The sequence below is a fragment of the Pocillopora verrucosa genome, chromosome 2 (genome assembly GCF_036669915.1).
Source record: "Pocillopora verrucosa isolate sample1 chromosome 2, ASM3666991v2, whole genome shotgun sequence".
Taxonomy (NCBI): Eukaryota; Metazoa; Cnidaria; class Anthozoa; order Scleractinia; family Pocilloporidae; genus Pocillopora; species Pocillopora verrucosa.
The window spans coordinates 5,024,358-5,051,950 of NC_089313.1; the positions used below are offsets into that span (position 1 = coordinate 5,024,358).

The 27,593-nt window shown below is 36.7% G+C and overlaps 3 protein-coding genes and 1 long non-coding RNA gene across 5 annotated transcripts; 1 reads left to right on the forward strand and 3 right to left on the reverse strand.

Annotated features, from left to right (window-relative positions):
* Nucleotides 1-875: 875 nt before the first annotated feature.
* LOC131776035 (splicing factor ESS-2 homolog) lies at nucleotides 876-5,622 on the reverse strand. Its single transcript, XM_059092177.2, has 5 exons — nucleotides 5,408-5,622; nucleotides 4,819-4,975; nucleotides 3,314-3,985; nucleotides 2,455-2,677; nucleotides 876-2,003 (listed from the first exon to the last, which is right to left on the reverse strand). Exons 1-5 carry the CDS (start codon nucleotides 5,519-5,521, stop codon nucleotides 1,736-1,738), a joined length of 1,434 nt encoding a protein of 477 aa, XP_058948160.2. The 5' UTR covers nucleotides 5,522-5,622; the 3' UTR covers nucleotides 876-1,735.
* A 74-nt stretch (nucleotides 5,623-5,696) lies between these two features.
* On the forward strand, nucleotides 5,697-8,175 carry LOC136279045 (uncharacterized). The gene is made up of 3 exons (XR_010716676.1): nucleotides 5,697-5,952; nucleotides 6,321-6,400; nucleotides 8,043-8,175. It is a non-coding gene; the product is annotated as an uncharacterized lncRNA (long non-coding RNA).
* Nucleotides 6,838-12,091, reverse strand: LOC131776032 (carbonic anhydrase 2-like). Its single transcript, XM_059092175.2, has 8 exons — nucleotides 11,932-12,091; nucleotides 11,563-11,757; nucleotides 9,608-9,726; nucleotides 8,894-8,992; nucleotides 8,747-8,809; nucleotides 8,275-8,329; nucleotides 8,068-8,174; nucleotides 6,838-7,276 (listed from the first exon to the last, which is right to left on the reverse strand). The coding sequence occupies exons 1-8, from the start codon at nucleotides 11,960-11,962 to the stop codon at nucleotides 7,169-7,171; spliced, it is 777 nt and encodes a 258-aa protein (XP_058948158.2). The 5' UTR covers nucleotides 11,963-12,091; the 3' UTR covers nucleotides 6,838-7,168.
* Nucleotides 12,092-16,819: 4,728 nt separating this feature from the next.
* Nucleotides 16,820-27,455, reverse strand: LOC131776033 (deoxynucleotidyltransferase terminal-interacting protein 1). Of its 2 annotated transcripts, none has more exons than XM_066162408.1 (16): nucleotides 27,349-27,455; nucleotides 25,410-25,479; nucleotides 25,236-25,300; nucleotides 24,464-24,505; nucleotides 24,143-24,245; nucleotides 23,519-23,614; nucleotides 23,142-23,189; nucleotides 21,874-21,912; nucleotides 21,205-21,233; nucleotides 20,663-20,717; nucleotides 19,634-19,692; nucleotides 19,350-19,410; nucleotides 18,741-18,809; nucleotides 18,585-18,640; nucleotides 18,255-18,340; nucleotides 16,820-17,722 (listed from the first exon to the last, which is right to left on the reverse strand). In XM_066162408.1, the coding sequence occupies exons 1-16, from the start codon at nucleotides 27,438-27,440 to the stop codon at nucleotides 17,574-17,576; spliced, it is 1,119 nt and encodes a 372-aa protein (XP_066018505.1). In that variant the 5' UTR covers nucleotides 27,441-27,455; the 3' UTR covers nucleotides 16,820-17,573. The 2 variants fall into 2 exon arrangements, with proteins under 2 accessions (XP_066018505.1, XP_058948159.2); XM_059092176.2 differs by having other exon boundaries at nucleotides 21,205-21,236.
* Between the last annotated feature and the right edge of the window lie 138 nt (nucleotides 27,456-27,593).

Sequence of the window (27,593 nt, forward strand, 5' to 3'; positions counted from 1 at the left end):
ATAAGGATTTGCTAAGTAATAGAGTTGCAAAATCAGCAACATAATTATCTTATGGATTCCATGTTGTGGTGCATTTGTTTAACAATACATTGTACTTGATGTCAAAATGGTGACTAAGCTTAAGAGTGACACAACTGTGTCCCTGATGTTCTTTCAACACTGTGAGACCTTTTGTGTGCTAGAACTGTACAAATCCACAGCTTTATGAAGTCTTTTATGTGTGTGTATATATATATATATATATATATATTTCAGCTACATCAAAAATAGTTATTTGTGAGTTAATAAAAGTGAAGTGCCATGAAATGTTGTGATTGGTGTGATGTTTAGTACACATATTCTGAAACTTTCTACTATGGTTGTATGGAGAATTATTTATAATTTAGCTGTGCATAGCTATTGATCTCTGTTCGTGTTATTTTTCTTTTTGGTGGGGGGGCGAGACAGTAATTTTTTTTGTTATTACGTGACTATTATCTATTCTGGATATCTTCAATCATTCATGTCTACGTTGATGATCTTTTCAAGTGATGAAAGTAAAAGAAGAACTTGGTTTCCTAAAACCTCAATGGAATACATTGGCTGCTGGCTATCTGATAATCAATTGTGTTGCAATGGAATGCTGTCTGTCTGGGGAACTTTCTTAGTACTATGTTATTGTTTGTAGAAAGGGGTTAAAGTTGACAGGAAGTTCTTGGAAAGGTAACCTTAGGCTGCATATTAAGCACTCGGCTTATATGGACTCTGTCTACTAATGCTTTTTACTCTTGAGTGACCATAAATGAATTTTCCCAAACAATAGCAACACATGTTCAAACGGAAAGCTTTTGAGAAGAAGGAGAATCAATTACACAATACAATTCACTTCAAAATTAGCCTCTTGAAGGCTCCAGACAGTACACAGTATTGATGTTAAAATCTTGAGAGTTTCAGGGCAAGAGGACTCTGTATTTAAAGTACTTCAACAATACAGATGAGAATAAGACCACAACCATGGTTACAGGCATTAAAAAAACTTGGTTTGAGGTCAAACCATCACATTTTCCAGTTATTGTTGGCTGTTCAATACAATATGTCAAAAGTTTGCATTTTAGTTGTAAATAATACCTTAGATTTGAAGAAGGGAATAGGAGGGGAAACAACATTTTTTGTGGGTTTTGCCAAATTTGGATGACTACACAATAGACATGGACACAACAAATATTTTACAAATACAAACAGTCAAAGTGCCTGATGTTCATTTTATAAATACTTTGGGCTTCTTTTTCATAACTAAGGTAAGGTAGTTTGCATTAATGCTTCTAGCTTGCAATAATTCTTTAATTTTCTTCAGTCCATCATCTCACCCATGAAAAAGGCAAGGCTCCTATATTTGCTTTCCTAATGAGGTAAGTGTGTTGAGAGGCCAAGAAAAAGCAGCAATGTAACAAATTCCCAGGAGTCTAGTAAACCTGGTTAGAATTTTCTGTTCAAAACATTTCACAATCTTTGAACTGTCACTTGGTATTGTTGACAACAGGCTGTCATTAACCCTTTACACCCTACGAGTGATAAGCATCTAATTTCTCCCAACAGTATAATGAAAATAAAAGAAACAGCAGCCAATTCAAGAAGCTCTTGACTGTTACATTCTCTTTGTAAGTACCATGAGGAATCCAAAGAGAACAGTATGGAGAATATGCATACTGATGTAAGTGTGTAAAGGGTCGATATGGTACATAAGGCACTGAAGAAGTCAGTGCTTTGGCAACTTCAGGAGGTTGTCTGTAAGTGATGCACTCTGTGTTGGTGTGGAACTGTGATCCTTTGGTGTTGCAGGGGTGGACTGCTGAACATGAACAGGGGTAGAGCTGGCTGATCGTGGATATGATGGCGATGGTGTATAACTTGCACGTAATGATTTGTCAGTTCCTGTTCTGATTCCAAGTCTTTGTGAGGCCAGCCTTTGCGCAGCAGGTGACATTTGCCCTAAACGATCCACAGTGTTCATATGTTTTGGACTCCTGCATAACAAAGTTTAAAACACTTAGTAACAGGAGAGCACAGCTCTCCAATCATAGTATTATTGCTGTGCAGGGATTTGTTTCAGTTCACCTCCATAAGCCTATAACTCTTAAGAGTGACTTGCATCTAATTTATCCTTAGAATATAAACCCTTAATCAAACATTAAGATCACAAGAATAAAAGGACAAGATCACCATCTAAAAGGCTCTTGATTGTTAAACAAATTCTCCACAAAAGCATCTTAGGAAAGGTATGGAAAACAGTATAGAGAACATGTTAAAGAGTAAAGGAGGATAATGATAATAAATCAACAACATAGAAAAAAAAAAATGGTTTGTAAATTTTTAAAGTAAAGTGAAAAAATTATACCACAGCATGGCCCTGTCAGGAATAATATTCTGTCTTAAATTGTTTAGCTTTTTTTACCATTCACTACATCATCTCCCCACCTGCCAATCAATGCTGTTGCCCTGGCTAAAGCATCTCTTCTTTTCTGACGATGTTTTCTGTTGACTTTGTCAGCCAGGGCCAGTCCTAACTGGTCCCTTTTTTTAGGTTCTGGCATTTTAAAGGTTGGGCCAGGGGTGGCAGTTATTGGTGTATCACCTCCATCCAATCGGAAAGGAGTTCCTTCAATGCTGCCCCAAGTCATTAGCGGTGATGCATCTACACCTGCATGAAACCAAAGTACCATCAAAGTATTCTGGAATTCTTATGCACAAGAATTGTTCTCTTAATAAAACAAGAGACAAAAAAACCTTTTTCTGTTTTCATTTAGAACAGGTGTTTATCATTTTATGAAAATGAGTTGACTATAGGCCAATTAAGAAACTTTGTGAAAATTTTCAATTTTGATGATTCAAGGGATACATTTTTCAAAAACTTTTGGCAATAAGACAAACCCCCTAAAATTTTCCAGAACTGAAAAAAAATAGCTCAGCTTGTAGGCTGTTGTTTTGTGTAAGTACTATACAGAGTCATTTCTGGTTACAGGAAACATACTTTACCTGTGTCAACCAGTCAAAAATTCTCTCCACTACATCTTCACTCTCCAATAACTCAAAAACTTGTCTATAATGTGTAATATTGTAATTTTTGCCTTTAAAAAAAACCTTTTATCACATACTTACTTGCTTGCTGTTATACCAAACCATGATAAGACATGATAATCTCAGTCAGATTTGGCTCGAGTTAATAATTTGCTTCCTCAATCATTATTTGTCAGGTGTTTTGTTTTTGTTTGTTTTTACATAATAAATGACCTTGGTAAAAGGTGCTAAGCCTCCGTAAAAAAAAAAATTCAATTACCTGGAGCAGGTGAGGGTGTGGCAACAAAACCATACCCATTCACTCGTGGAGTTTCACCAGCACCTTGGATCTGCCCATCTACTCCAACTTTGCCTTGTTTTGCAGCTAGACGACTTGCTGCTTCAGCAGCAGCAGCCAACTTATTATCACAAGAATCATTAGGAAATGGATCCCTTTTAAATCTACTGTTTTCATGCTGTATTTGCTGTCTTTTAGTAAACTTTCCCTCTATTTTCTCAGTAACAGAAAGCTCAACGCCATCAGGGTAATACATCAGAGCATTTTTGTTGGTGTAATTCCATGTCTCAATCATTGATGGTCTCTCCTCATTTTTGAATTGATCACCATTTTCAGGAGCTGGTAAAGCAAGAGTTTTCTCTCTCCTCTCTTTCTGTTCTAGTTCTTTCTCATATAGCCACTTATATTTTTCTCTGTGTTTTTGGGCAGCAGTGTCCATGATCTGTTCAAAGGAAGCATTATCTTCACTGGTGTTCTTTACAAGAAACTTGTCTAGTGATAAGTCGGAATCCTGTTTCTTACTCTCTGACTTGTCACCTGCTAAGTGATTTCCTGTCGGAGCACCACTAGTCTCGCTGTTATCTGATGTCATTGTACCTGAGGGTGCTGGTGTTCCTTGAATAGTACTGGGAGTGTCAAATGTAGCTGGTGTAGCTGAAAGTAAAAAAAGAAACAACCTCCTTTAAATACATGCAAACTGTAAAATAGTTAATCTGGTCTAATGAAAATCAATGTTTTGTTTTTGCCATAATATGTTACTTTCAGAGTCTACCACCACTTTCAAGACCTCTAACCAATCTCTACTTAGCCTGAAGCAGGCTATCATTATTAGGTTTCACTTTACAGCCCCTCTCTGGGCACTGCCACCTATTACAACATCTGCAGCCACTTATGGTAAAAGTCATTACAACTGTTGTGTTGTTATATGAATGTTTGGATAAGAGTATACCTGACACTTCTAAAATGAAAGAAAAGCCATCATCAGATATTAAGTAACTGTCTCTGAGGATGACTTCTACTATTTCTATTGTTCAAAACAAAGGTCACTTTCAGTAAACAACAGTTACTTCCAGGACAGATGATCACATCTCACTATTAGCCAACAGTCCACTCTTATGCTACCCCCCCTGTTTTTGTTTCATACATTAACTGATATAGTGATGGAGGCTCAAAATAATGCATCAGCGGGGGGTATAAGAACATAGTTTACTTTTATCGAGTGAGTTGATAATGTACAATAAGCTCTGTAAAGAGTTTCTGAAGCTGACCATTCCAGCACCTGCCCTTTGTAAGAGCAAGCAGAGGAATTGTGATTAATATCCACTCTGAGAACAGGCTAATACTCAAAATGTCAGCTCTAAAAAATCTTTACGGAGGCCAATTTACATTATCAACCCAGTTGATAAAATCAAATTATCTTGAAGCCCAAAATAGTTCATGTGCATTACCACAAAAAAATTGCATTCAGTACTTTCATTTGTACTCACCCAATGAACCACCTGGTGTTTGTGTCACTTGATATCTGGCTGAAATTTCACGTAACTTTTCCATGTCATTATGTTCAACGGCATCAAGGTACTCATGCTGTGCTCTGAGTTTTGAAAGCTCAGGGAAGAAGTCCCGTTGAATGATTTTGTTCAAAGACTGTAAAGAGAAAAAAACAACTTTTTGTGTATCTGATATACATAAAATCATACTCAATTGATTGGAAACCTTTTCGTGTCAAATTGAAATAGGGTAATTTAGTACTATCGACTGAGTTGATAACGCAAATTGAGCACTGTTAAGCGTTTCAAAGCCGATGTCTCAAGCATAAACCCTTTGAGATAGGTCATATGTTCAGATGGACTCTACTGATTATACTATCAGGGGGCCCTTTTCTTTAAAAGTCTCAGTGGCAAGATTTTCATACTGCAATATACAGTGTACTTCATGATGCACAAAGTTCTTTGATAAAAGCAAATGATCACAAAAAAATAGATTAGGCCCAAGGCTTTATTTCAGATTAGTACTTAGCTTTTTCCCAATAATACAAACGAATGACATGACGGTGTAAACCTTTCTAAAGGCACTCACCTGAACGTAAGTTTCTTCATCAAGTACTTTGACATGACCTTTTCCTTTCGATTCTGTGGTAGATTGTTGCACCGTACTAACACTCAACTGATCCCCCCTTTTTACTAACGCCATGTTAATAAATTTTCGTAAAGCGTTCGGCTCCTTATCCCGTTGAAGAAAAGGTAAGTGAGACGACAAAGTTACGTTTTACCTCGAGAGCTGTCCGCCATATTGAGCTGTGACGAAATTACTTAGTAACCTCTCGACGTAATAAACATGAACTCGCTGCTTCGCGCACTTCCGGTCACCCTCGACGAGGATCTACAGTTGCCGTAAAACTGCCCCCTACTCTCAAAAGAAAATATACGTAAGGGTAGAAAGTAGAAGGAGGGGAGGGGGGCGGTGGCGGCTGTACACAGACAACGTAGGTAACGGAGCAAGAAACCATGAGGCTGGAAAGTATAACCGTGTTTGCACAGGATACTGTAAAGTCACAAGAACCATGTTGCTCGCTTTCATCAGTCTGTGACAGGCACTGCCAAGTACAGGTGTGGCTTTTTCGGGTACGTTCCATTTTCTGCTCACCCTATTTTTTCAAAGCTCCCAACAAAGAAAAAAGAAACCTTTTGGATTTTTCACATTATTCTTGGCCATCGTTGTTTCAACTGATTTTTAAAGAAAACCTATAACATGATAACCTAAGTCATCGTTAAACATATTCCGGGCATCATTGAAATAGGGAATGATTAATTGGAGGCTAAAGAATTTAAGCTCATCAGTAGGAGCTAACCTTAGTTTAAAACTATACTTATTAATGTTCCAATGTAACTTTTCCTTGTTAAAGTCATAAAGCAAGTCTGATACTGAATCCTTCACACCCCGACTTCAGCAACATTTGCTGTCGTACTGACTTGGAGAATTTGTTTGACAGTCAAGAACTTCAAGATTGAAATGGTGATCATTTCCTTTAATCTAATGACCAGAGTGTTGATTTAGCAGCCTTACCATGGGGTAAGTAGATGCTAGTCACTCTTTACCCTTTACACCCTAAAATCAGTATGCATATTCTCCATACTGTTCTCTAAACATTTCCTAAAATGCTGACAGAGAATTTGTCAAAAAATCAAGAGCTTCTCTTGTTGGTGATCAGCTCCTTTATTCTCCTGACCTTAATATTTGATTCAGCTGTGATATGGTAAGGAGAAATTGGATGCCTGTCACTCTTAGGAGTTACAGAGTTAAGGATTTAATGGTTGTACTCTTCCACTCCCTTGATCTAAATTTTAATTCTCTGCACCATCTTTCACACATTTCCTTCCAATTTGGCACTGCAACTATGGTGTTGAATCAAACAATACCCTTGTGTTGATGTTTCTTTCTTTGCATTTTAGATCATTCCTCCCTCCCAAGTTAAAAACTAAACATGGAAAATCAGTCACTGACAAAAATTATTTCAAACAATGGCTTTATTTGTTCCTGCACTATAAATAAATCACTCACACTAATAAATTAGTCTAGTCCAAGCCAAAAACAAAAAATAAGCACAGTTTAACATGCAGTTTGGAATTCCTACAACAGCCTATGTATTTGAGTTTTTCAATGAAAATTAACTGCACTACAGAATAATACATGTATTTCATGGAATGCTAAGAAAAAAAGAGAATGTCATCCTTTGACCCATTTGTGCTAATGAATGTCATGGATTCCCAAAAACTATTCCTACATTATTACATTAATACTCTTAGCACTCAGACACACTGCCCAGCTAGGCTGGGTCTTTTACTTAAAAGAAGTCTTGACTGCACGCTCATGTAAGGGACAAGGTGGGCGATAATTTCCAACCATTGGCTTTCCATCACGATTCATCACGGATCTGAATGCATCCATCTAAATAGAGGAATACAAGAGATGAATGTAAAAAACTGCTCAAGCTGCCTAGATATTTTTAACTTTCCTTCAGGGAGCAACAAAAGAAATTAGTTTCCATCTCCTTTTTATCAATCAATTTATTTACCAGTACCAGTATCCTTTCATATGCTGGCCTTTTTTTCAACCAGGTGTGCTCATATTTACTATACACACTGGATAATTTACCAGAATATTTATTAGTGGAAATCTTACATTAAGAAGACACTGGTGACAGTCCCCTAAGTATCCACTGATGTGGATTTCCCCACATTAAATTGGTCTTCACCTACATTAGTCATTTTGATTTTTTAAAATTATTGTTCCCTTTTTTCAGAGGGAAGTTGAATGTCTTTATGTCCAAGGTTTGGCTGACATACTCACATACTTACACATTTGACCATAAATGAATCATTTGAACTAGAGGTTGATATGTTCAGTGATATTCAGTCAAATTTCCACCAATAGAAGGCCCGCACTAAAGCTTACAATAGTTTGTCTTTATATCAGTTGAGATGTCTGCCTTCTGCCTGCTATCAGGATGTCAAGACATCACTGAAAACCAGCTGATAAGCCACTAACCATCAATTTGACAAACCAAGTTTTTTATTGGCCCATGAACAGCTCAGGGTTGATTGATAAGCTAAACAAGGCCACCAATTGTTTGAATGATGCAATATATTGATCTGATAGTTAACATAACCTGATTATACGAACAATTTAAAAAACTTTTTTTTTCTTTTCATAGAATCTGAAGAATGAATGGTACATACCTGGGCTTTAGACACTTCAAGAGGTTTCTTAAATACAATCCATTTGACGCATTCAGCCAGAGGGGGAGTGGTAAGGGAACCATCGTAGGTATAATAATCTGTGAGGGCTGCAAAATAATGAATGTGTCAGGTTGTATTAATATAAAAATCAAATGTTTTAACGGGAATAAGTGACTAAAATTTGTGAGATTAAGAATCAGGACTTACTTGCTGGCAAAATAGCCTGCATATCATACTTCCCAGGCACTGTGACAGAGGTTCCCTAAAAGAATGTTTTAAATCAGTTTATTTTTCTCTCTAAAATAGCTTACTGTATCTAAATGATGAGCATAAACTTAACTAGACATGATTACTAGCCACTATTCAGGAAATATGCCTACACTCACCCCCTTCTCAGAACAATCAAAGACCAAACTCAAGAAAAGAGCAGAAATATAACCTAAAACTTAACCTTTTTACACCTGAACATCAGAAAGCAAATTCCCCATACTGTTCTTTATGCATTTCCAAGGAGAATTTGTATAACAGTTGAGAGCTTCTCTGGTTGGTGATGATTTCCTGTAGTTTTGTGACCTTTAAGCGTGGTTCTGGGGTAATATTGTAAGAAGGAACTACATGCTAGTTACTCTTAGGGGCCAAAGGTTAAGAACAGAAAGTTTTAGAAGGTCAGAATACTTACAGGATCTTTCACTTGAGGAAGTAAGTCTATGATTGGTTTCAGGGCTGCATTTTCTGCTCCAACCTACAAAGGGCAACACCAACCTAAGATAAATTTTCTGATGCAGTCAGAACACCATTCCAAATAAAGAACACTGAAAAAAAGTACCTTCAAGAAGAATCCTAACACACATAAACCATTTGGGCCGCCAGAGCCAACAGCATCCTTGAAACTGGGACAAGTTGAATTCCAGTGAACAAAATGTAACTGCAAAAAATATTAAGACAAAATGTTTAAGGTTTTGATTCAAAGAAAAAGATTTTTAGTCATGAAAATTAAGACTGTCAGTGTTCTAATTCCTTTCAAGGAAGTTCAGAGAGTTGAGAAATTTCAAAATAGTGAAATTTTACACCCCAAGGACTAATTCCTGTTGGGAGTCACATACCAGTACCTATTGAGACAAAAAGAGGGAGTCTTCCCTTCCCCACCATCTCCCCCACAGACAAATTTTTTTCAACACTGTCCAGTCATGTAGAAATATGTTGTGGACATGGGATTGTCCAACTGCTCTACCTTACTTGTGCAGGTGTTAACTAAAGTTATTTTTTCCAATTTTATATGATTTTATAACACATAAGAAGCAACAGCTAACTCAGATTATGTGACAAGAAAATGGAAGTAATATTCCTTCAATACTCTAAAAGCCTTATAGTTCAGTATACAGCTGACGGGGAATACAAGGGTGTAAAAGGTTGTGTAATTATTGATATTTTTACAAGTAAAATGAAAAAACAAAAACAAAAAAAATGTTCTGACACTTATGTGATGAAAAATTATCAAAATTTCACCTCAGGGTCTGTAATATTACTACATTTCTTTTACCTCGGCTGGGTACATCTTTCCATCTACTCTGTGTTCTGAGCCCTCGGCATCATTGCCACCCCAGTGAAAATGAAATTGCTCAAAGTTGTACTTTGCAGTCAACATTCCTCCAGTTAGTTCTGATGCCAAAAAGTGTTAAAACTAATATCAACTTTGGACAAATGCCATGACAACTGAATGATATTAGAGCAATGTAATTAAGTATATTTTGAAAAGTTTAAATAAATTAAGCAGCTAAATAATACTCATCTAATACAATCCTAAAACACAATTCCAACAGTACAAATCTGTTTTTCTGTGTCGCAGTGAACAAGTCATGGTAGCATTTCAATGCTTGCAGGAAAAAAATAAAAATTAAAAAATTAAAATAAAAAAAAAAGAAAGAAGAAGAAAAGAAAATATTTTAACATGTGAACATCAGGTGCAGGAATATTACATAAGTGAACAACACGTTGCCTCTATAAGACTAGTGATAAATAAACATTGTATTTTGAGAAGTCTAAATGAATTAGGCAGCTTGACAATACTTATCCAATACAATCCTAAAATACAATTCTCATAATACAAATCTGTTCTCTGTGTGGAAGTGAACAAGACATGGTAGCATTTCAATATATATATATTTTTTTCTTTTATTTTGTGTTTTAATGCTTGCAGTTGGAAAAAAAAAGAAGTAGAAGAAGAAAAGAAAATATTTTAACATGTGAACATCAGGTGCAGGAATATTACATAACTGAGCAACACGTTGCCTCTCTAAGACTAATGATGAATAAAACATTACATGTAATAATTTATGGTAATATTATTTATTGCTTTTTTTATTTGTTGACCACTCTAGAAACAAAACAACCCTCCTTTCATTTCTACGGGTTTGTGAATTGAAGCGAACTGTTTTAATTGAAGTTGGCGTCGTCTCAGTGTCACCATCCAGAACAAATTACTGTATTGGGTACTCAAAACGAGCCTTGGTGAACTATATACTATCGAGGGTCTGAAGAGAAAAAACTACGTCGTTTGAACTGTTTGTTTGATATTTGTTCGGAGCCAAAAATTGCCATAAGCTCATAAATAGACTAATCGAGTGCTTCCTGACAGTAATTTCAATATTCGCTTTGTTCGAGATGTAAGAAAGCTTTTGTCATTAATTTTTTGTGCAAGAGTGCAATTACGTAAGACATATTGTGCATCTGAAGTACTCCTTGTTTCGTGAATAAATATCCTTAAGTAATTATATGCAATATGAAGCGTTTAAGGACCGTTATTATTGTTCTTAATTTAAATTCATTCGATGGTTGGTGCGTTCAGACATTTCCTTATCGCTGCCAATAGCCTTTTTCGTGCGGGGAAATAACGAGATAAGTTTTTGGGACGACACTATCGCTTAAAACATAACAACGGTTGGATTGGGACGAGACGGAATGGAGACATGGGTGTGCTTGGGGTGTGACCAAATAAATAATACGCGTCGGCTTTCATCACACACTGCCAGGACGGTCGCAAAAAAGTGCCTAACGAGCTCAAGGCATTTTCATCAATACCAATCACGCACGGATCTTCTCCTCGTTTAACAGATGCGAACTAACTCACAAAAATATTTCTCTAGGTAGAAAATAACGATTGCTTGAAAAAAATATTCTGGGTTGTTTTTTTGAAGAAAGAAAATTCACGCAGAAGAACGACTCAAGTGCAATATTGTTAGGGAGACTAAACAAATAAAAACACACTCCCGACTTTAACTGAGAAGGATCCAAAGTTAAGACGAAGTTTTCCTTTCTATCTTTTAATCCGATGCCTAGAGCCATCAATTTTGCCATCTGCATCAGTCTTCCTGTCTCTATATTTGCTATTCGAAAATGAGAGCCGCTTTGTTTTCTGCTTTGTGGTTTGCAAATTAGCTTGTTCCATGTTCAAACAGAAATTTACCCATGTACATATGTTAATGGATGATTGTTTACCTGATGGATTTCCAGGACTCGGTTGGAACTGCACGGAATGGCCGTTGTTCAAAAACTTAGCGTCACTAAACGGAGTATACTTCGCAGTCAAGGGCTTCAGACCAGAGTCGTACTTCGCTTCACCGGTGATTAAATCGATCGGCGATTGATTCTTACCATTAGCTATCGGACAATCTTTGTGCCAGTGTGCGGGACCTGTCGACGAAAAATTTGAAATTGTGTTTATTTACGTAGGATCGGAAGCTAGAAGGAAATAAAATTCACGATTACTTGGATCGCGCTGCAACTTTATCATCTCCTACGTGGAGAACGTTTGTTTTTTGCAAACACGAAACAAAATTGTTATGATCGCCAAAGTGTTTAACTTACCATTCTCTTTTTCGTAACCCCAACCTACCATGGTTGCTTGCTATCTGAAGTAAAGGACTTTTGCAAGGCAAATGCGACTCAGATTAGTCAAGCTACTTCTTATGTAGTGGAAGCTGGACGAATAAATTATATAAGACAACAGATCGTCCAATGACAGTTTTCTCTGTGGAAAGAGGACAATATTAATTATGCGTCAAGTGTCTGGGACAAGTTTACGGTTCTTGAACATTGACGTGGGGAACGTCAATCGTGAGTACATTTCCGAACCCCCGCTGACAAAAATATAAACTGTTGATGGACAAAATATTCTTTCGTGACACAGAAAACCCTCTTTTCAGTCTTAGTGTGATAATATTCTCTAACGTTTTGATCCCTCTGAAAAGCTTAATATACATTTCCCCCATATGATATTACTCCATTCTATCTTTAAGCTGAACTATTGTAAGGCTCATTCTCTTCAGAGCGTCACATGTAAAGGTCGTGCGGAGCGCATGTTTCGTAGGTTACCACCAGAAAAGAATCGTCTCGCTTTTAAATCCGTACAACGTGGCGCAGGGCTTTTCGACAAAATTTCCAGGTTTTCGGCAAAAATTATCTCGAGAAGTCATCATAATAGTGTGTTTGCTATTTTCTGACGCAAATTTGTCATTAGCAACTCGCGAAGTTGTCTAGAAGTCTATCAGAGATTGTTCAATCTGTGATTAGTTGTTATGTTTATTTTTTGTCTAATATTATTTTCTAATTCTTTTTTTGTCTTCTGCACGTTGATCATCACGTGCATTGATGGTGTGATTTCCACACCTAACAAATTTTGCACTCCAGCCTTCATGCAGAGTTTGGCTACGTTTGATAAGTAATTCTTAGCACGTACATCGTAAACGCCTGAGGGTTCTCGTGCAGATCACAGACGACTCTACCACTGCGATAGACTTAATTTTTACAAAGACCTTCTTAGTTAAGCTTAATCGAACTTGTAAAATTGTGCCAAAATTTTTTTTCCTCTCTTTCCTCATTATATCTTTCAGGTCAGGAACACATTAACGACAGCTCGAGGCCAGAATGTGCTACGCACGTGGTACTGAAATAGGTATTGAAATAGACGTCGACGGAGGGGGACTGGTGAGAGGAGTTTTCAGCCGGAAAACGCAGGAGATTTCTTCCTGAGGGTGATTCTTTGACTAAACAACCAGTCCTATAGAATCGATAAGGACCGCAAAGGAATTCACACGGCTAAAAGGGGAAAGGAAACTTGAAAATTAGCCAGTACGTGACTAATATTAAGCACTTAAAGCCGGAAAAAGAAATCTAATATCACTTCATAACCGACCCGCCAAAAGGTCAATTCAATTTAATGAAACTTTTGAAAGAGTGGATGATTAAAGAAAAAATTGTTAGCTACAAGAAGATAAAAATAGGCTTTTGGGCGGGTTTGTAGATCAAATTTGATCATGAAAACTCGTTGCTGAGCGATAAGTGATATTGGGTGCGGAATAATGATTTCTTCTATATCACATGCTCAACCAAATATCTCTTTCCTTATTGGTCAATAACGAATGCAGAAGAAGGCCATAGAGTGTAATACAGAATTTCCGTATCGAATTATCTAAAAAGAATTAAGCTTTCAAAATACTACCAAAACCAAATTGACCTTAGGTCTGCCCTTCACGATTATGGAAAATCATCGGTTTACAAAGAAAGCATTTTTTTGAACTGTCGGAAAGTGTTTCGATAAGTGTGTGCATCAAAAGCAGCGTTTCAAAGTTCTTTTTCGTAGAAAATTTTAAAAGGCTAGAAATCGTATAAACTACTCGCATACTTCGTGATTGATGGTCACTTGTGATGACTGAAGTGTTTTCAAATTTATCTCGCTTATGTCTCGTGCAATAACGAAGAGTTCCCAAACATCACTCGCGTCTGCAAATCACGCAGTGTACTCGTGTTCAAGTAATTTACTCTACCAAAGAATAATATTCACTCGATTTTTTAACGACTTAACTAAGAGCACTGCAATCCCTCTCCCAATGTAAGCTAACACCAAATTATTACTTGGTAAACTCTCAGACTTAATCTGTATCAGTAATTTTTCCGGAGAGTTTATCCTCTTAAAAACACGTTATATTGTACTGTATTTAAGCTGGCGCCATCTCCGGAAATCGAAACTTATGTACAATACTCGGTTGATGGCGCTAAAATATGTCTAGTGGCACTCTGTAGGAATATGAGGACCTTGTAACATTCGCTGCCCAATTTCACTGCTCTGCCAATTAAAACTCTCCTCGCAGCATAGTCTTCTGCTCCTCCACGTCACGCAACACGCTCTCTCTGCGTGACATGGCTAAACAACATCCGTGAAGGAGTCTTTTCATAAGTTCCTTATACTATCCATGGACTAACTAATCGTCAGATTGATAAAATGCGATGCACCTACTCGGAACTTGTGACATCCAAACACGCTGCTCTGTTTAGAAGCTAAAAACAGCCTCTCTTGCTGTCAGATGGTATAAGAAAACTAAAATAATTATGAAAACTTTAAATATCACCCAGCTCTTCGACAGAGGGTTCCCCAATATCAAGAGTAATTTTTTTTTCTTGCTAATATTCAATAACAATCGTGAATGTGATTTTTAAAATCTTTTAGCGAAATTTTGTTTCTAAATTATGACAAGGAGAGCAAAGTTTTTTAGTTTTTTTTTTTTTTTACCTGAGTGGTTTACTAAAAGAATAAATACTCTGTTTCATTGACGCCCACTTTGGTATGAAGAGGGATACGTGACGTAATAGTCTAGAAAAGTTTGGTCTGCGAAAGAGTGGTACCGAGCGTCAAAAGCTCCTGATTAGGCCTAAACAATGGCTGGGTAAAAAATAAAGTTGCCCTACTTGGTCCAACAACTAATGCATATATCCTACATTAAAGTCTACTTAGCCGGGCTGTATGGTACAATGCGATGTTAATACTCAAAATGTAAAAATTGCTTCTTTTTACATATTAGAGTTTAAGAAGGCCTCAGAATAGTAAGGCCGGGCCAAGTTTAGATCTTTCAGCAATTAGAACGGCTCAGGATAATATATTTCCAAAAGAAAATGTTTCTGATGATATAATGGTATTTTTACACCGACATTCTCCAGCCTCGGGTGAAAGAAGCGAAGAATGGTTGGGTAGACCCGATTGTCCAGTTTGTGACATGCTTCACTTTCTTGCTATATTTCTACTTGTTCTCGCCCATTTTTTTGACAGATATTTATTACCATAATTATGCATCATCTGTGATTCTTAGCCTTCATTATTGGAACTTTTGCGATCTTTTGTCCCGCTTTAAAGTTCAGCTGGTATTATCTGAAAAGTGGAAGCCATAGTCACTAACGGTAATTCCTAGGTCATTGTTAGAACGTTTTTTGATTGAGTGCCGTAAACCAAAACCATGGTAATCACCACGGCCATTCAAAAGAGAGGAAAACATATTTAAGAAACAATAAGAACTCAAAGTAAACCGCCTAAACTGCCTAAAGCGCAGGAAAATGCGACCGACCAAGCCGTAATTGGTTTTAGCTTTCCATCTCTGATTGTTTGAGAGAGTAAGGCGAATTCTTTGGACCAATCGCAGAGGGAAATAAGCAAAAACAAAGCAATTGTGGATTAATTTCGACACTCAGTTGAAAATAGCTCTTAAGCACATATTTGGGCTAACCTTGGATGACTCATAATGCTCTTTTGTGCTTGGTATATCTTTGTTCAGCCGCTTTTTATAATTTCTTTGTCGACTTGTTTTGGTGAGGTGACTTAGAACACCATTGAATGAAGTTCTTTGCTACGTGGCACAGTCCTCAAGAGGTTAGACCTGGCTAAGTACCTTTGTTCTTTCGGGCTCGCGACACCCTTTCACTGAGCGGTTTCTTCTTACGGTCAATCAATTTCGCATCACAGGGATCACAAGGTATTTAAAAAGTCAACAACAAAAAAAATTTTGGCAGCATATGGAATATTTAATTAGAAATCACTAATCTTCAAAGAACAATTTTTCGCCTGGAATTAGCATATGGAATACTTCAGTAAAAATCGTTCAACGACAAAAGAACACTTGCCCACTTTTTTTTTCTTTTTTTGCACTTTGAATAGTGTAATTTGTGTAAGAATCGAACTTTTTAGATTACATTGACTATGACTAAACTAAGTTAAATAAACTACTGTCGGAACCAATAGTTGTCTGGCTTGGTGACGTCCACATCTTTCACATTACTGTTTGACGGTAGGATCTGGGTACGAGATTACATCAAGCTATTACTACCCCACCCAATCCATTCATGCCCTAAAGTGGTAAGAGACCAGTCATTATTTATACGTGAGGGTGAAGGATTTTTGGAGGGGGATGGGGGATCACTCGGTTTTCAGGGAGAACGGAGAGATCAGTCGTCGCTAACAGAGGATTAAATGAAAAAGGATGGGATGAATGGGGTTCCTTAGAATTGTTGTTGTCGTCGTTGTTTCTTTATATGGCAACAGGCTCTGAAAGTTGTCCAGACTTTCGAGTCACGCCCCTGTTGTAAATGTCTAAAGAGCAAGCGCTTCAATTAGCTACAGAAGAGCCCACCCGTCATTGTGAGATGGAAAATCTTTCAATTGAAATGTGGGTTGGAATCTTCCAGCTTCTTCATGTTGATCAGGGGCAAAGGCAGGCCTCTGTAGAAATGTGGGGTGTGGTCCTTCATTGAGGTCTTGGGGTCTTGGGCATGCCGGGTTGTTTTGTAACAAAAATTGCCACCCTCTCTTTGCACCTCATATATATGATCCTCAGGACTTCACCCTTATCGACCCCCTCCCCAAAAAAATACTTCTCACCCCTTCCCCACTTTGGCTCTGTCCGTTAACCGCTGTGAATACATCTTCCGCGGGTACAGGAAAAAGCGAGTACAGTATTTTATTGGCCCATTTCAGGGCGTCGTTAATGCAGTAAGGAAAGGAAACCTCTAGGAAAGAGGAAAATCTTGTGATTTAACTGTAACACGTCGAGAAGACTACAAATTAAGAGTTGGTTTGTCTGAGGACATAACAAGTTATGTTTCACACCCAAAAAAACTTAAAATATAGGGAAGAATTTCCCTATAGTATTCCTAGAGCGTGAAGCTCGTTCAACGACCTCTCAGTTTTCCATTTGTAACTCTATACTGGTTCCGACATCCTACTTGGATAACATCTTTGCCTGTTTTTTTACAAAATTTCAAAGTTCTAGTCTGGCTAGCCGACAAGCAGGCTCTCATAATAAGTACTGCGACAAGAGAGTTTCTTCGCCCAACAGAAAGTTTGGGTTTTAGAAAAGCAAGCCGGCAAGCGGTATGCTAGGACCTAGCAAACCTCTCCCCGACTCGTCTCAAATCTTCATACGGACGGAAAACGGGAGCCCTGCAGCGCTCATAGGGAGAGCCTGGCTATACTTTGGCCCTCACAGAGGTTGGAGATTAATTATTTAAGGAAGTCTAATTCAAGAACTTATCAACAGACTCTAGGATACAGTTAACTTACTCGCGATACAAATGGTTCACCACTGAGATGAAGAGCCACTCTAATGTAAAGTTCTACCAAGAACGACTAATTCTAATAAATACAATTGTTCCTATCGATCCTTATCTGTTAGGTATCGTCATTTATTTCATTGCTCCTGTTTGATATCTGGAGCTTGAGAGGGTGTTTCCTTGCTCTCTTGTCCAGCTGACTCTTTTACTTCGTTGTTGGCAGGACTCTCCTCCTCTTTGAATTTCTCTCTACCTTCACCTCGTGCGGCTGCTTCTCTCTTCAATTCTATAGAGTAATTTGACACCATTTTAGCACAAGGCCACTCAAAAGCTCCCCCCCGCCTCCCCTCCCTCTCTTCCTCTCAATTATTATAACTATTAGGATAACTTATTTCAGGGCCTTTCAAAATTTTTTTTTACAAAAATTATAGAGGCTCTATGTTCTTCAATGCACCCAAATCCCCATCAAAAGCAAGATTGAGTGTTACATGAAACAAGGCTTATGATCGGTATTTATGGTATGAAACTATTCATGGATCTGATTGCTAAAATTCTCCCTTCTATATACTGTAAATTTCCTTGAAAATTGGAGAACTCGATACCACATCAAGATTACATCCTGTAGCTGATAACTTTGTCGATCTGCATCACTTGTTTGGTGGAAATTGATCGATTGTTATTGTGATTAAGGATAAGTAGCATATAAATCACTTCTGGGAGTTAAGGGGTCAAAAACAGGAGACTTGTCAGTCAGAGTCTCAAACCTGACAGTAAAAGCTTTGAAAGAAAAAACTTCATGTTACAAAATTTGGACTTACTTCTCATGTGACTTTTCATCTTCTCTAACATCTTTGATGGCACTTTAAAACCCTTGATTTCCTCCAGGTTTAGACCTTCATTATTCCTGTCAGACAAAATTTTCAGTATAGGTTAGAGGATTCAGATGGAATGGGAAGTGCTCCCCTTCTACAGAAACTGATGGATTACTGGGAGTCTATAAAACACTTTATCAACAATATTAGGTACCCTCTTCCCCCTTCCTTGTCCCAACCTCCTCATGGAAAATCAGGCTGACTTTTGATGTTTGCCAAATCATCCTTGTTTTACTTATTTTAGTACACTGGGAATGTGTTATGATAGCTACTGACCTGTAATCCTGATGATCAGCTAACTTTCTGATGTCATCTGCAATCATGAGAAATGCCTATAAACAGATGAACACAGTATAAGTTAGAGGAAAAATGCAAATATTTTAAAACTAAACAACCCTTTCACATGCTAAGCAGGATTTTTTAGCTTTATACCTTGCCTCCAGTGATGGGCAGTTCATTCTGTTCAAACAGCCACAGTTTGTCATCAGAGTCACCCGAGTACTGTAGAGTAAAAGACAAAAACATGTTCTAGAATAGAATACAGTAACTGGTTCAAACTCAACTGTCATAATCAATTAAGTGATTTGACTGTCTGTGATAGGGTAGTTCTAGTTCAGTAACAGTGACACATATTTCCAAAACCAAAGTGAAAGCCATCATCAGATTTCATTCTGATCTTCTCCTCTCTGTTTGTGCAAACAGTCCTTCCCAGGCATCTCCCCACCTTATGTTTATACCACATGATCAACATCCAAAAATAGAGTTTATTCAATGTATAGTGTGCATGAATGAGTTTTATTCAAAAGTTGCAATGCTGCTCTTCATTAAAACTCTGCATAACCATGTGAAGAATGGAAAACTTTGAATGCATACTATCTGTCCCCCATGAGCATGTGTTTGTTGCTGTATAGTGAAAAAGAAATCTCAGAAATTCTTACAAGGAAGGTGGTCTAGATATGGATGGTTTGGCAAAAAATTATGCATTCTGATCTTTAAGGGAGTTAATTAACAATATTAAGGTGGACATGTCAAATTATTTACCTTGAAAAGTTCTGGATGTCTGTAGTAGAGTTTTCCTCTTGTAGCAGCAAAACCAAGGGCTCTTAAGAAATAAAAAAAACAGTTTAATAAACAAGAGAACACAACAACCTTGCAACATCTTATCTAAGTCTCTAAAAGAAAAATGTACTGAGAAATGAGAGCCATTTCTTAAATGTTATTTGATGCCCTCACACAGAAAATGGTGTCATTTTCAATGACATAATGTTAGGCATTTTTTTTTTCAACAAAACTTATAACTGGTTGCGAAATAAATTCAAGCTTACTTGTTTGCTTTTACTCCCATAATGAATTCAGTTTCCTCAGTAATGCTGTCTGGATCCCACTTTAATAAAAAAAACAGTTCAAATATTAACTGTGTGGAAGAGATTTAAGGAGTTTTAACCCAAAGTAAGTTTGCCACCTACAAGTTTGCCCTCTCTTGGATGTGTTAACCCTACCAAATACAAAAGTTTACTGCTAGGCCTTTGTACCCTTTGAATTTTCATAACAACAAAACATGTTTCTTCTCAGACAAAACATGGCCAAGAGTGGAAAAAAGAACTGGGATAAGAGCAAAATACCAAGGAGACTGAAGAGAAAAAAAAACTGAAGAGATACTGAGTTTTTTAAGTCGATGTGATATTGTGATGTGATGCTGGCATTTTTTTTTGTCTTATTTTTTTCTTTCATTTGGGGGTAAACTCATTGTAGAGGGGGTAAACATTGCAGGGGTAGGTGTGGGGGGAAAACCTAAATTGAGGCAAAACCACCTGACCAGTTACCCTCAAGAGGTTTTAACAAAAGTTACAAAATCATCAGGAGGCAGCTTGGCTGAGTGGTTAGGGTGCTGGACTTGTAATCTGTTGGTCCTGAGTTCAAGTCCTCCACCTTGCCATTCACTAGAATTGTTCTTGGTTGCCCCAAGTTCAACTCCTTGGCTGTGCAGTGTAAATAGCCAACTGGTCTGCCTACTGCCAGTTGGGATTTTCGAGCACTTAATGTTTGTCTGTATATTTAGTCATTGTATTTAGTGCTATTTGATAGTGAAAGAATAGCCCTATATAAATAAAGTATTAATTTAATTTAATCAGGATCCATCTAAAAACCAAGAAGGCTCCTCTATATCTCCGATCTGTGTACACCAGTACTGATCCTTTTTATGTAAAAAGGATCAGTACTGGTGTAATGTATTAAATTTCAAATGCTTTGTATCCCAGCATCTTTCAAGTGCATAAGTCTTACAAGAAAGTGAATTTTTTTAATCTTCCCATTTGTTGAAAAACATATTAAATAAAACAACATGTATTGTTTACCTTACTGGTTATCGCTTTATTGTCCATCTTGTTTACTTTAGGAGGTGATCCTTCGCTAAAAAAGACAACAACATTACAGTCACAACATTCCTATTGCATCCAAGGGAACTCAGACAACATCAAACCAGAAGAAGCCTTAAGTATGTCAGCCCTTAATACCCTTAGAGTGATAAGAGTTTAATTTCTCTCAACAGAAGCACCCCTAAATCAAATATAAAGTTTATGCAAATGAAGGAACTGATCACAAATTCAAGAAGCTTGATATTGTTAAATGCATTCTCCTTGTCAGCACCTTAGGAAATGTATAGAGAACAGTATGGAGAATATGAATGCTGATGTTAGGGTGTAAAGGGCCAACAAACAGTAAATGTCAAATCACTGTTTCCAATATATAGTCTAATTTTAGGTAGAAATATCTTCAATAATGGAAACTTTGAGCTGTTTTGAAATTAAGACTTACTGTAGACTCAAATCAACTCAAGCTACAATGGATGGAAATCTCCCAACATTTTTTGCAGCATCATTATTTTATTTTTCATTACCTTTCTTTTTCTACATCAGGGCGTACCCTCTTCTGGAAAAACAAACAAAGAAATCAATAAATAAACATATTATTGTTAACAAAGGTCTACCAAATGGCTATATTCTCTTATTCTTTGTACCTGTTAGTTCCAGCTTTTTTTTAAAATGAACATGTACGCAGCATGGTTTAAAGTAAAACTAGCAATGATAAGTTATTCCCTTTTGCTTTTTTTCTTTTTTCATAATGTACCTTAGGCTTTGCATATCAGCTTACACATTAGCTAGAGGGGCTGGAGCTGGTCAGCCGTACCAGTTATAAGGCTGTTTAGAAAGCTGCTTGAATGAACTGCTACTAATTTAAAAGAGCTCATTAAGAGTGTATAACAATTGCAATGTCTCCAAAAAAGAGCATATTATTAACCTTTCCTTGCCAATCTCCCAAATCTCTTATCATCCCTATCACTTAATAGTTTATTCTATCCATTTGAATTTTTTGATACATTTAGTCGCCTCCCTGAAGTTAAGGTTGCTTTGCATGTCACGACAGACAGCTACAGTAAATATACATTGACAGAACTCCCTTCTAACATTTATGTCAACAGTATGCAAATGTAATCACCATCATTACACCTGTGTCAAATAATTTAGAGTTTTGTAATATTCCACTGGAAAAAAAATTAATAGGATACCTTCTTGACAATTGCAGGACTTCCCCCTCTCTCGTATCTCTGTTGAAGAAAAAGTTAATCAACAAAGTTAACACTGGTTAACCATTTAACACCCAAGATCTGATGGTTAATTCTCCTCTCTGGTCACAAAAAATCTCATAGTAAAATTAGTTGTGAGAAGATAGAGTTGGACTAAGATAACAGCTTCTACCTAATTTGCTCGAATATTCTCATTTTCTGTTTACTTTGGTGGATAATGTATGGATATTTTAGGTGACATGTAATGTTAATCACCTCTGGGAGTTGTAGGATTAAAGATATGAGGATTGGGGACCATGTTCTAAAGGGGACTGTTCACATAAACAAAAACAGACATTAACGCTTTAACTCCCAGAGGTGATTAACATAAAACTTCTCCCTACAATATCCATACATTCTTCAGCAAACAGGTAATGAGAATATTCAAACTCATCAGGTAGAAGCTGCTATTGTGATCTAGCAACAAGTTCCCATAACTAATTTACAAGGAAATGTGTAGCAGCTACAGGGGAGAATTAACAATCAGATCGTGGGAGTTAAAGGGTTAATGGTTATATCTCAACTCTACTGTTTTTTTGTTTGTTTGTTTGTTTGTTTTTTCCCAAAGTCTCCTGGATACAGAACAAATCTCTTCATATCCCATAAAGTTTGCTAAAATCTCTTAGATATATAAAAAAATTATTTCCTTTGATAAGGGAAATCAAGGATAACTAAAAATTATTATGTAGGTAAAAAAAGGATCTCTAGTGCAATTTGGTGCTACTAAGCAGAAGTAAATTTTTCAAGACAACAAAATTGCACAAGCCTGCAGGGCAAGTGCAACCTGGAGTCTTTGAAAAATGTACATTTGTCAAGTGCTTATTACACCAAACTACACTTAAAATCATGTTGTTACTTAATCACAATTTACATGAAAAGGACATCACAGAAAGTCAAGACAGACGAAATTTTGGCACTATATACATGCTATCTGTATTTTGGACTTGTGTTAACTTTGCACTTGTGTTACATGACAAATGCACTTGTTTTCAGCAAATCAGACACACATAATTTTTTCATGTATATTATTTCTATTATCATTATTATTATTACTAAAAATTTTCATCACCATAAGAATTAAATTTCAAGAACAGTTGCCTATTAATTTTTGTATCTTTGTTTTGGATGAAATGCATCCATATCAGTGACTTCAGTTTAAACATTCAACTGACAAATTGAGAGGTGGTGACATCAATGAATTGTGTACTTACCCTGTCTGGGTGATGAGGCTTTGTGTCCACCCTGAACAGAAGTTTCGCCTGTGAATCAAACATTGATAACGAATAAGATCTATCAGGGTAGGAACTTGCAGTAACCTGGCATTTGACATATTTGACTCAGCATGTTAACCCTTTCACCCTCAAGATCTCATTACCAATTCTTCCCACTGTCTTCTACACAATTCTTATGATGTTGGTTTGGAGAATTTGGTATTGGATCACCTAATAATCTCTTAATTGTTATCTTACTTTATTTTCATCACTTGTCTGTTTGATTTTTTTTTTTTTTGAAATTGTAAGGAGAAATTCTGTCTTGGTCACTCATAGGAGGGAAATCAAAATTATTTCTCTCTGTAGTTCTATCACACCTCATCTAAGCTTCTTCTTAGGACAGCTTTTATCTGTTCTTCTGAGACTGATTCACTTGTGTTGTCTTTGATGTTACGTGCTGCCATACGGAACATCTGCAAAGAACCAGTACAACATACAAATGTAAGGAACAACACCAAACAAGATGTTTTGCTTTCCACCAAAGAATACACATTAAACTGAGTTAAGAGGTTTGTTACATTTTGCAACAGTATCCTCTTGTACTATGCAAGACTGCTTTGAACTTCAAGAAGTCTACAAGATATCAGTATATTAGATATCCATACATCATTCAGTAAATGGTAATGAGAAAACTCAAACTTATCAGGTAGGAGTTGTTATCTTGATCAAACACCAAATTCTCGTAACTAATATACATGGAAATGTGAAGCAGCTAGAGGGGAGAATTAACAATCAAATCAGAAAAGTACATATTAGGCAATGATAAACCAAGAATAAATAAATAGGCAGAAGACTGCAGAGTACTAATGGGAATGGGGAATTTGAAAAAGTAGGGCTTAATTTTCAACTAGCAAATGCTGTGAATAGGCTCCTTTAGAAAAAGTCAAATGGCCACTTAATGCTAATTTGAGAGTCTCAAGCCACAACATAATATCAAATACCTCTTGATAGCTCTTTAAAACTGTCTCAATTTCAGAATTTAATGAAGGCTGCAAAGCTGCTCGAACAAGTTCTAGAGCTTTATTGGCACTGACTGTGCTCCCTCTGTGAACAGAAAAAAATTTAAAAGGCTTTAGACACAAACAATAAGAATCCCACCGAAGTTTTGTTGTTTTTGGTTCAATGGGTAGCCTTTGGTCAATCATATGCTTCCAAAAGGACTTTTCCTCCATAATTATTATTTCAATAATATGTAATTTTGTCAAATTCTAAGGCACCACCTATGAAAGGTGATTTAAAATGAATTCACTGATTTAAGTTACCTGGTACGATTATAAGAGGCAACAGAGGCATGCATTCGGCTTCTGAAATAAAAAAAAATACAATCCATGTGTAACATTTTCTAAAAATCAAATTATAAGTGAAACACTTAGTATGATGAATTATCCCTAAAAACCTTTTCACAATGTAATTGTCCCTTTTCAGCTTTTAAAAAAAATCATTTTCCTTCTATCTGCCTGTCTGCCCTTAACTACCAGAAGTGATACATTATATAGCAAACAGGTAATAAGAATACCCAAACTTATCACATAGTTGTTATCTTGATCAAATGCCAAATTCTTGTAAATAATTATTAACGTCGCCTTAAAATATCTTTTTTTAAGCAAGAAGGTGATGAGAATGTTTAAAAGATATAAATATCAACTAAGGATACTGTTTGATTTAACATCAAATTCTTATTTGGGTAAGATTGCACAGTGTAAAGTGGATACTTGCTTGGAGTTCGTATTTAGGGATATAGGCTGCCTTAGATAATGTCCAGATCAGCAATAATCACTGGTTGGACTTTTGACAAGGGATTGCTTCCGTAATGCACAACAAGCACTTTTGAGGTTATGCACCTACAATAGTTCACCATTTTTGAGCTGCCTCCCTCGAAATTTCAGCTGGTAGTCTAATTTTTTGCTACAACCATAAATATATGAGCTTTCATACCAGGCTCACTTATTGCACCTATTATCACTCCAACTAAAAGTTAACCTTTCTCAAAAAGATTTCCCATTAGGTTAACTTGGTTTGTTTCACATGCCTTACCTTCGTTTAGGAAAGTTCTTTGCTGTCATATTGAAGGGGCTGGGTTCATTTTCCTGAGACTGGGACTTTAAAGAAGGTGTGTCAGCAAATACGTCAAACATATTTTGCATAAATGGTTGTATTAAAAAAAATAAAAACTGCATTTTTGCTGAAAAACCTTTTTCTAATACTTACCGGTACTGGTTTTCCCCTTTTGCTTTCTTTATGATCCTCCACACTAGAATCCATATCCTTAAAACAAAGCCTAAAACAATGTAAAAGGATGAAGGATTAATAACCACTAAGTAACCATAAGAGGCCTGTTATTCTAAATGTATTTGGAGCTAATCCCAAGATTAATAATCAGGGTTGTAAGATCGGAACTGATCTGAGTAGCTGGCTGAATTGAACTACACTTGTGTCCCAAGTATGATGTGTTGCAAAGCAACAACCTCTTCTACAAGGTTCTGCAAGCATGCTTCCCTCCCATAATTTGAAATTTTCTAAGAAATGATTTCCAGCACTCTAGGACATATTTGAGTAACTTTTTTTAAGCCAGTCATTAGCACTAGCATCAGTTTGTTCTTTTTTGTCTTTGATAAATATTCACCACAAAAAATGGTCTGAAGGACTGCAGGTTTTTGCTCTCTATTGATTTTCATTTCTTTCATAGAAATTTATTTATTAGGTCAAACATCTTGCAGGGTTTTATCTTTGTTAACCCTTTAACTACCACATCAAATTTGTAATTCTCCTTACAGTTAACCATACAATTCTTATAATGTTTGTTTAAAGAATTTAGTATTGGATCAACTAAATCCCCAAATTGATATTTTTCTTTATTCTCATTACTTATCTGGTTGATATTGTATTGATATTGTAAGGAGAAATTCTGTCTTGGTCACTCATGGGAGTTAAAGGGTTAAGGGAAAAACATTATTAAAGGAAGTTGAACTTGTAAAAGATCAGAAAATTAATGAACCCAAGTCAAAAATTCACCCTCACCCTAGCTTGGCTTAGATATGTTTTGAACAAGCTGCCAACCCTATATAGGAATGTAAACAATTCCAAAAGAAAACTGTCCAAATATTGATTTGATGGAATACATTTAAAATAATTTTGCAAATATACTTGTATTCAAAAGTTTAACCAGTTTGACCTGCAGTGTCTGCAAGTGTAGCTACATGCAATAAGCCACTGGTAGTCAAAATAAAGATTCGAAAAAAGGAAAATGTTTCGAAAATTTGCGCTTACCGGTAGTTATACAGCTCACAAGGATATAAATCTATATCAGGGGTTTATTTAATAGTTCACTATATTTCAACAGCAGCTAAATGCTACCATGGAGAAAAATCTGTTTTGTTTGAATCACTCATCGATTTACTCAGCGCAAGGCATGCGATCTTACTTAGATGGGTACACGAGGAGGAAGTTTACCAAGCAGTCGATCAACTATTGTCACCCGAAAGAAAGTAAATGGCTTTTGGATCAAATCCTTTAACGCACTTTCGTAAATCGTTGTCAATGTTGCTAAATCCAACCGGAAGAGACAGAACTCCCTTGAAATGTGGGAACAGCAAAGGCTGGTCTCTTAGGTCTACAAATCCCAAAAGATACCACTTCCTGAGGGGTTCTTCCGCTTTTAAATTTGTCACACGCTACAGCAAAAGTCATGGATCATAAACACATTCAAACAACAACAGCCCTTTAAGTAAAATGTATTTTAAAGACTAATAATCACTTTGCGATTGGATTGATACGATTCTTCATAAAAATGCGCTGATCGCCTTGGAAATCCCTTGCATAAATTTGTTCAGAACATCATTACAATGCATCGTGAATGTGAAGTAGTTGGAACGCAAGGTTCTTTGAATTTCTCAATGGATGTTGTTCTTCCATTTCGCGAAAATATCGCAAGAATAACATAGCGCATGAAAACAATAAAGGTGACGAAGGACGGTTCGCTGGAGAACCCTTGCTTTGCTTTGCATGTTTACTGGTCGATTGTCCTTCAAAAATTTCACCCCCCAACTTCAAGTGGAAGTGGGACCACAACACACACTGACGTAAAACGGCCAAAGAAGGCAACCTACTTAAAGAAAAAGGAGTCAAAACAAAGGGATTAAAAACTTACTTTTGCTTTCTGAACTCTCTTCTGAAGCCGTAGCGTTCATCGGTATTCATTTCAACTTCTCTCACCGAATACGCTCCTGGTGGTTCCGCCATTGTTATTTCCTTTCTCCTAAATTACCCGTTTTAAGACCGGAGAACTGGTGACTGCCGGGGAAATTTTTATGACGTCAGTCTCGTCAAAGACAAAAGAAACGCGAATACATGATGAAGATAACATGGGGCGAAGTTGTAATGTTCTGCTATGGT

Coding starts and splice junctions, on each gene's coding strand:
- LOC131776032 (XM_059092175.2), bottom strand. CDS start 11,962: ATGGTAGGTTGGGGTTACGAAAAAGAGAATG. Junction 9,727..11,562: donor GAGTCCTGGAAATCCATCAG/GTAAACAATCAT, acceptor TTTTGGCATCAG/AACTAACTGGAGGAATGTTG. Junction 7,277..8,067: donor TTGAAGTGTCTAAAGCCCAG/GTATGTACCATT, acceptor TCCTCTATTTAG/ATGGATGCATTCAGATCCGT.
- LOC131776033 (XM_059092176.2), bottom strand. CDS start 27,440: ATGGCGGAACCACCAGGAGCGTATTCGGTGAGAGAAGTTGAAATGAAT. Junction 25,480..27,348: donor AGAGAGTTCAGAAAGCAAAA/GTAAGTTTTTAA, acceptor ACATTGTTTTAG/GCTTTGTTTTAAGGATATGG. Junction 18,341..18,584: donor GCTGATCATCAGGATTACAG/GTCAGTAGCTAT, acceptor TTTGTCTGACAG/GAATAATGAAGGTCTAAACC.
- LOC131776035 (XM_059092177.2), bottom strand. CDS start 5,521: ATGGCGTTAGTAAAAAGGGGGGATCAGTTGAGTGTTAGTACGGTGCAA. Junction 3,986..4,818: donor AACACCAGGTGGTTCATTGG/GTGAGTACAAAT, acceptor TTTTACTTTCAG/CTACACCAGCTACATTTGAC. Junction 2,678..3,313: donor CACACCCTCACCTGCTCCAG/GTAATTGAATTT, acceptor GGTTTCATGCAG/GTGTAGATGCATCACCGCTA.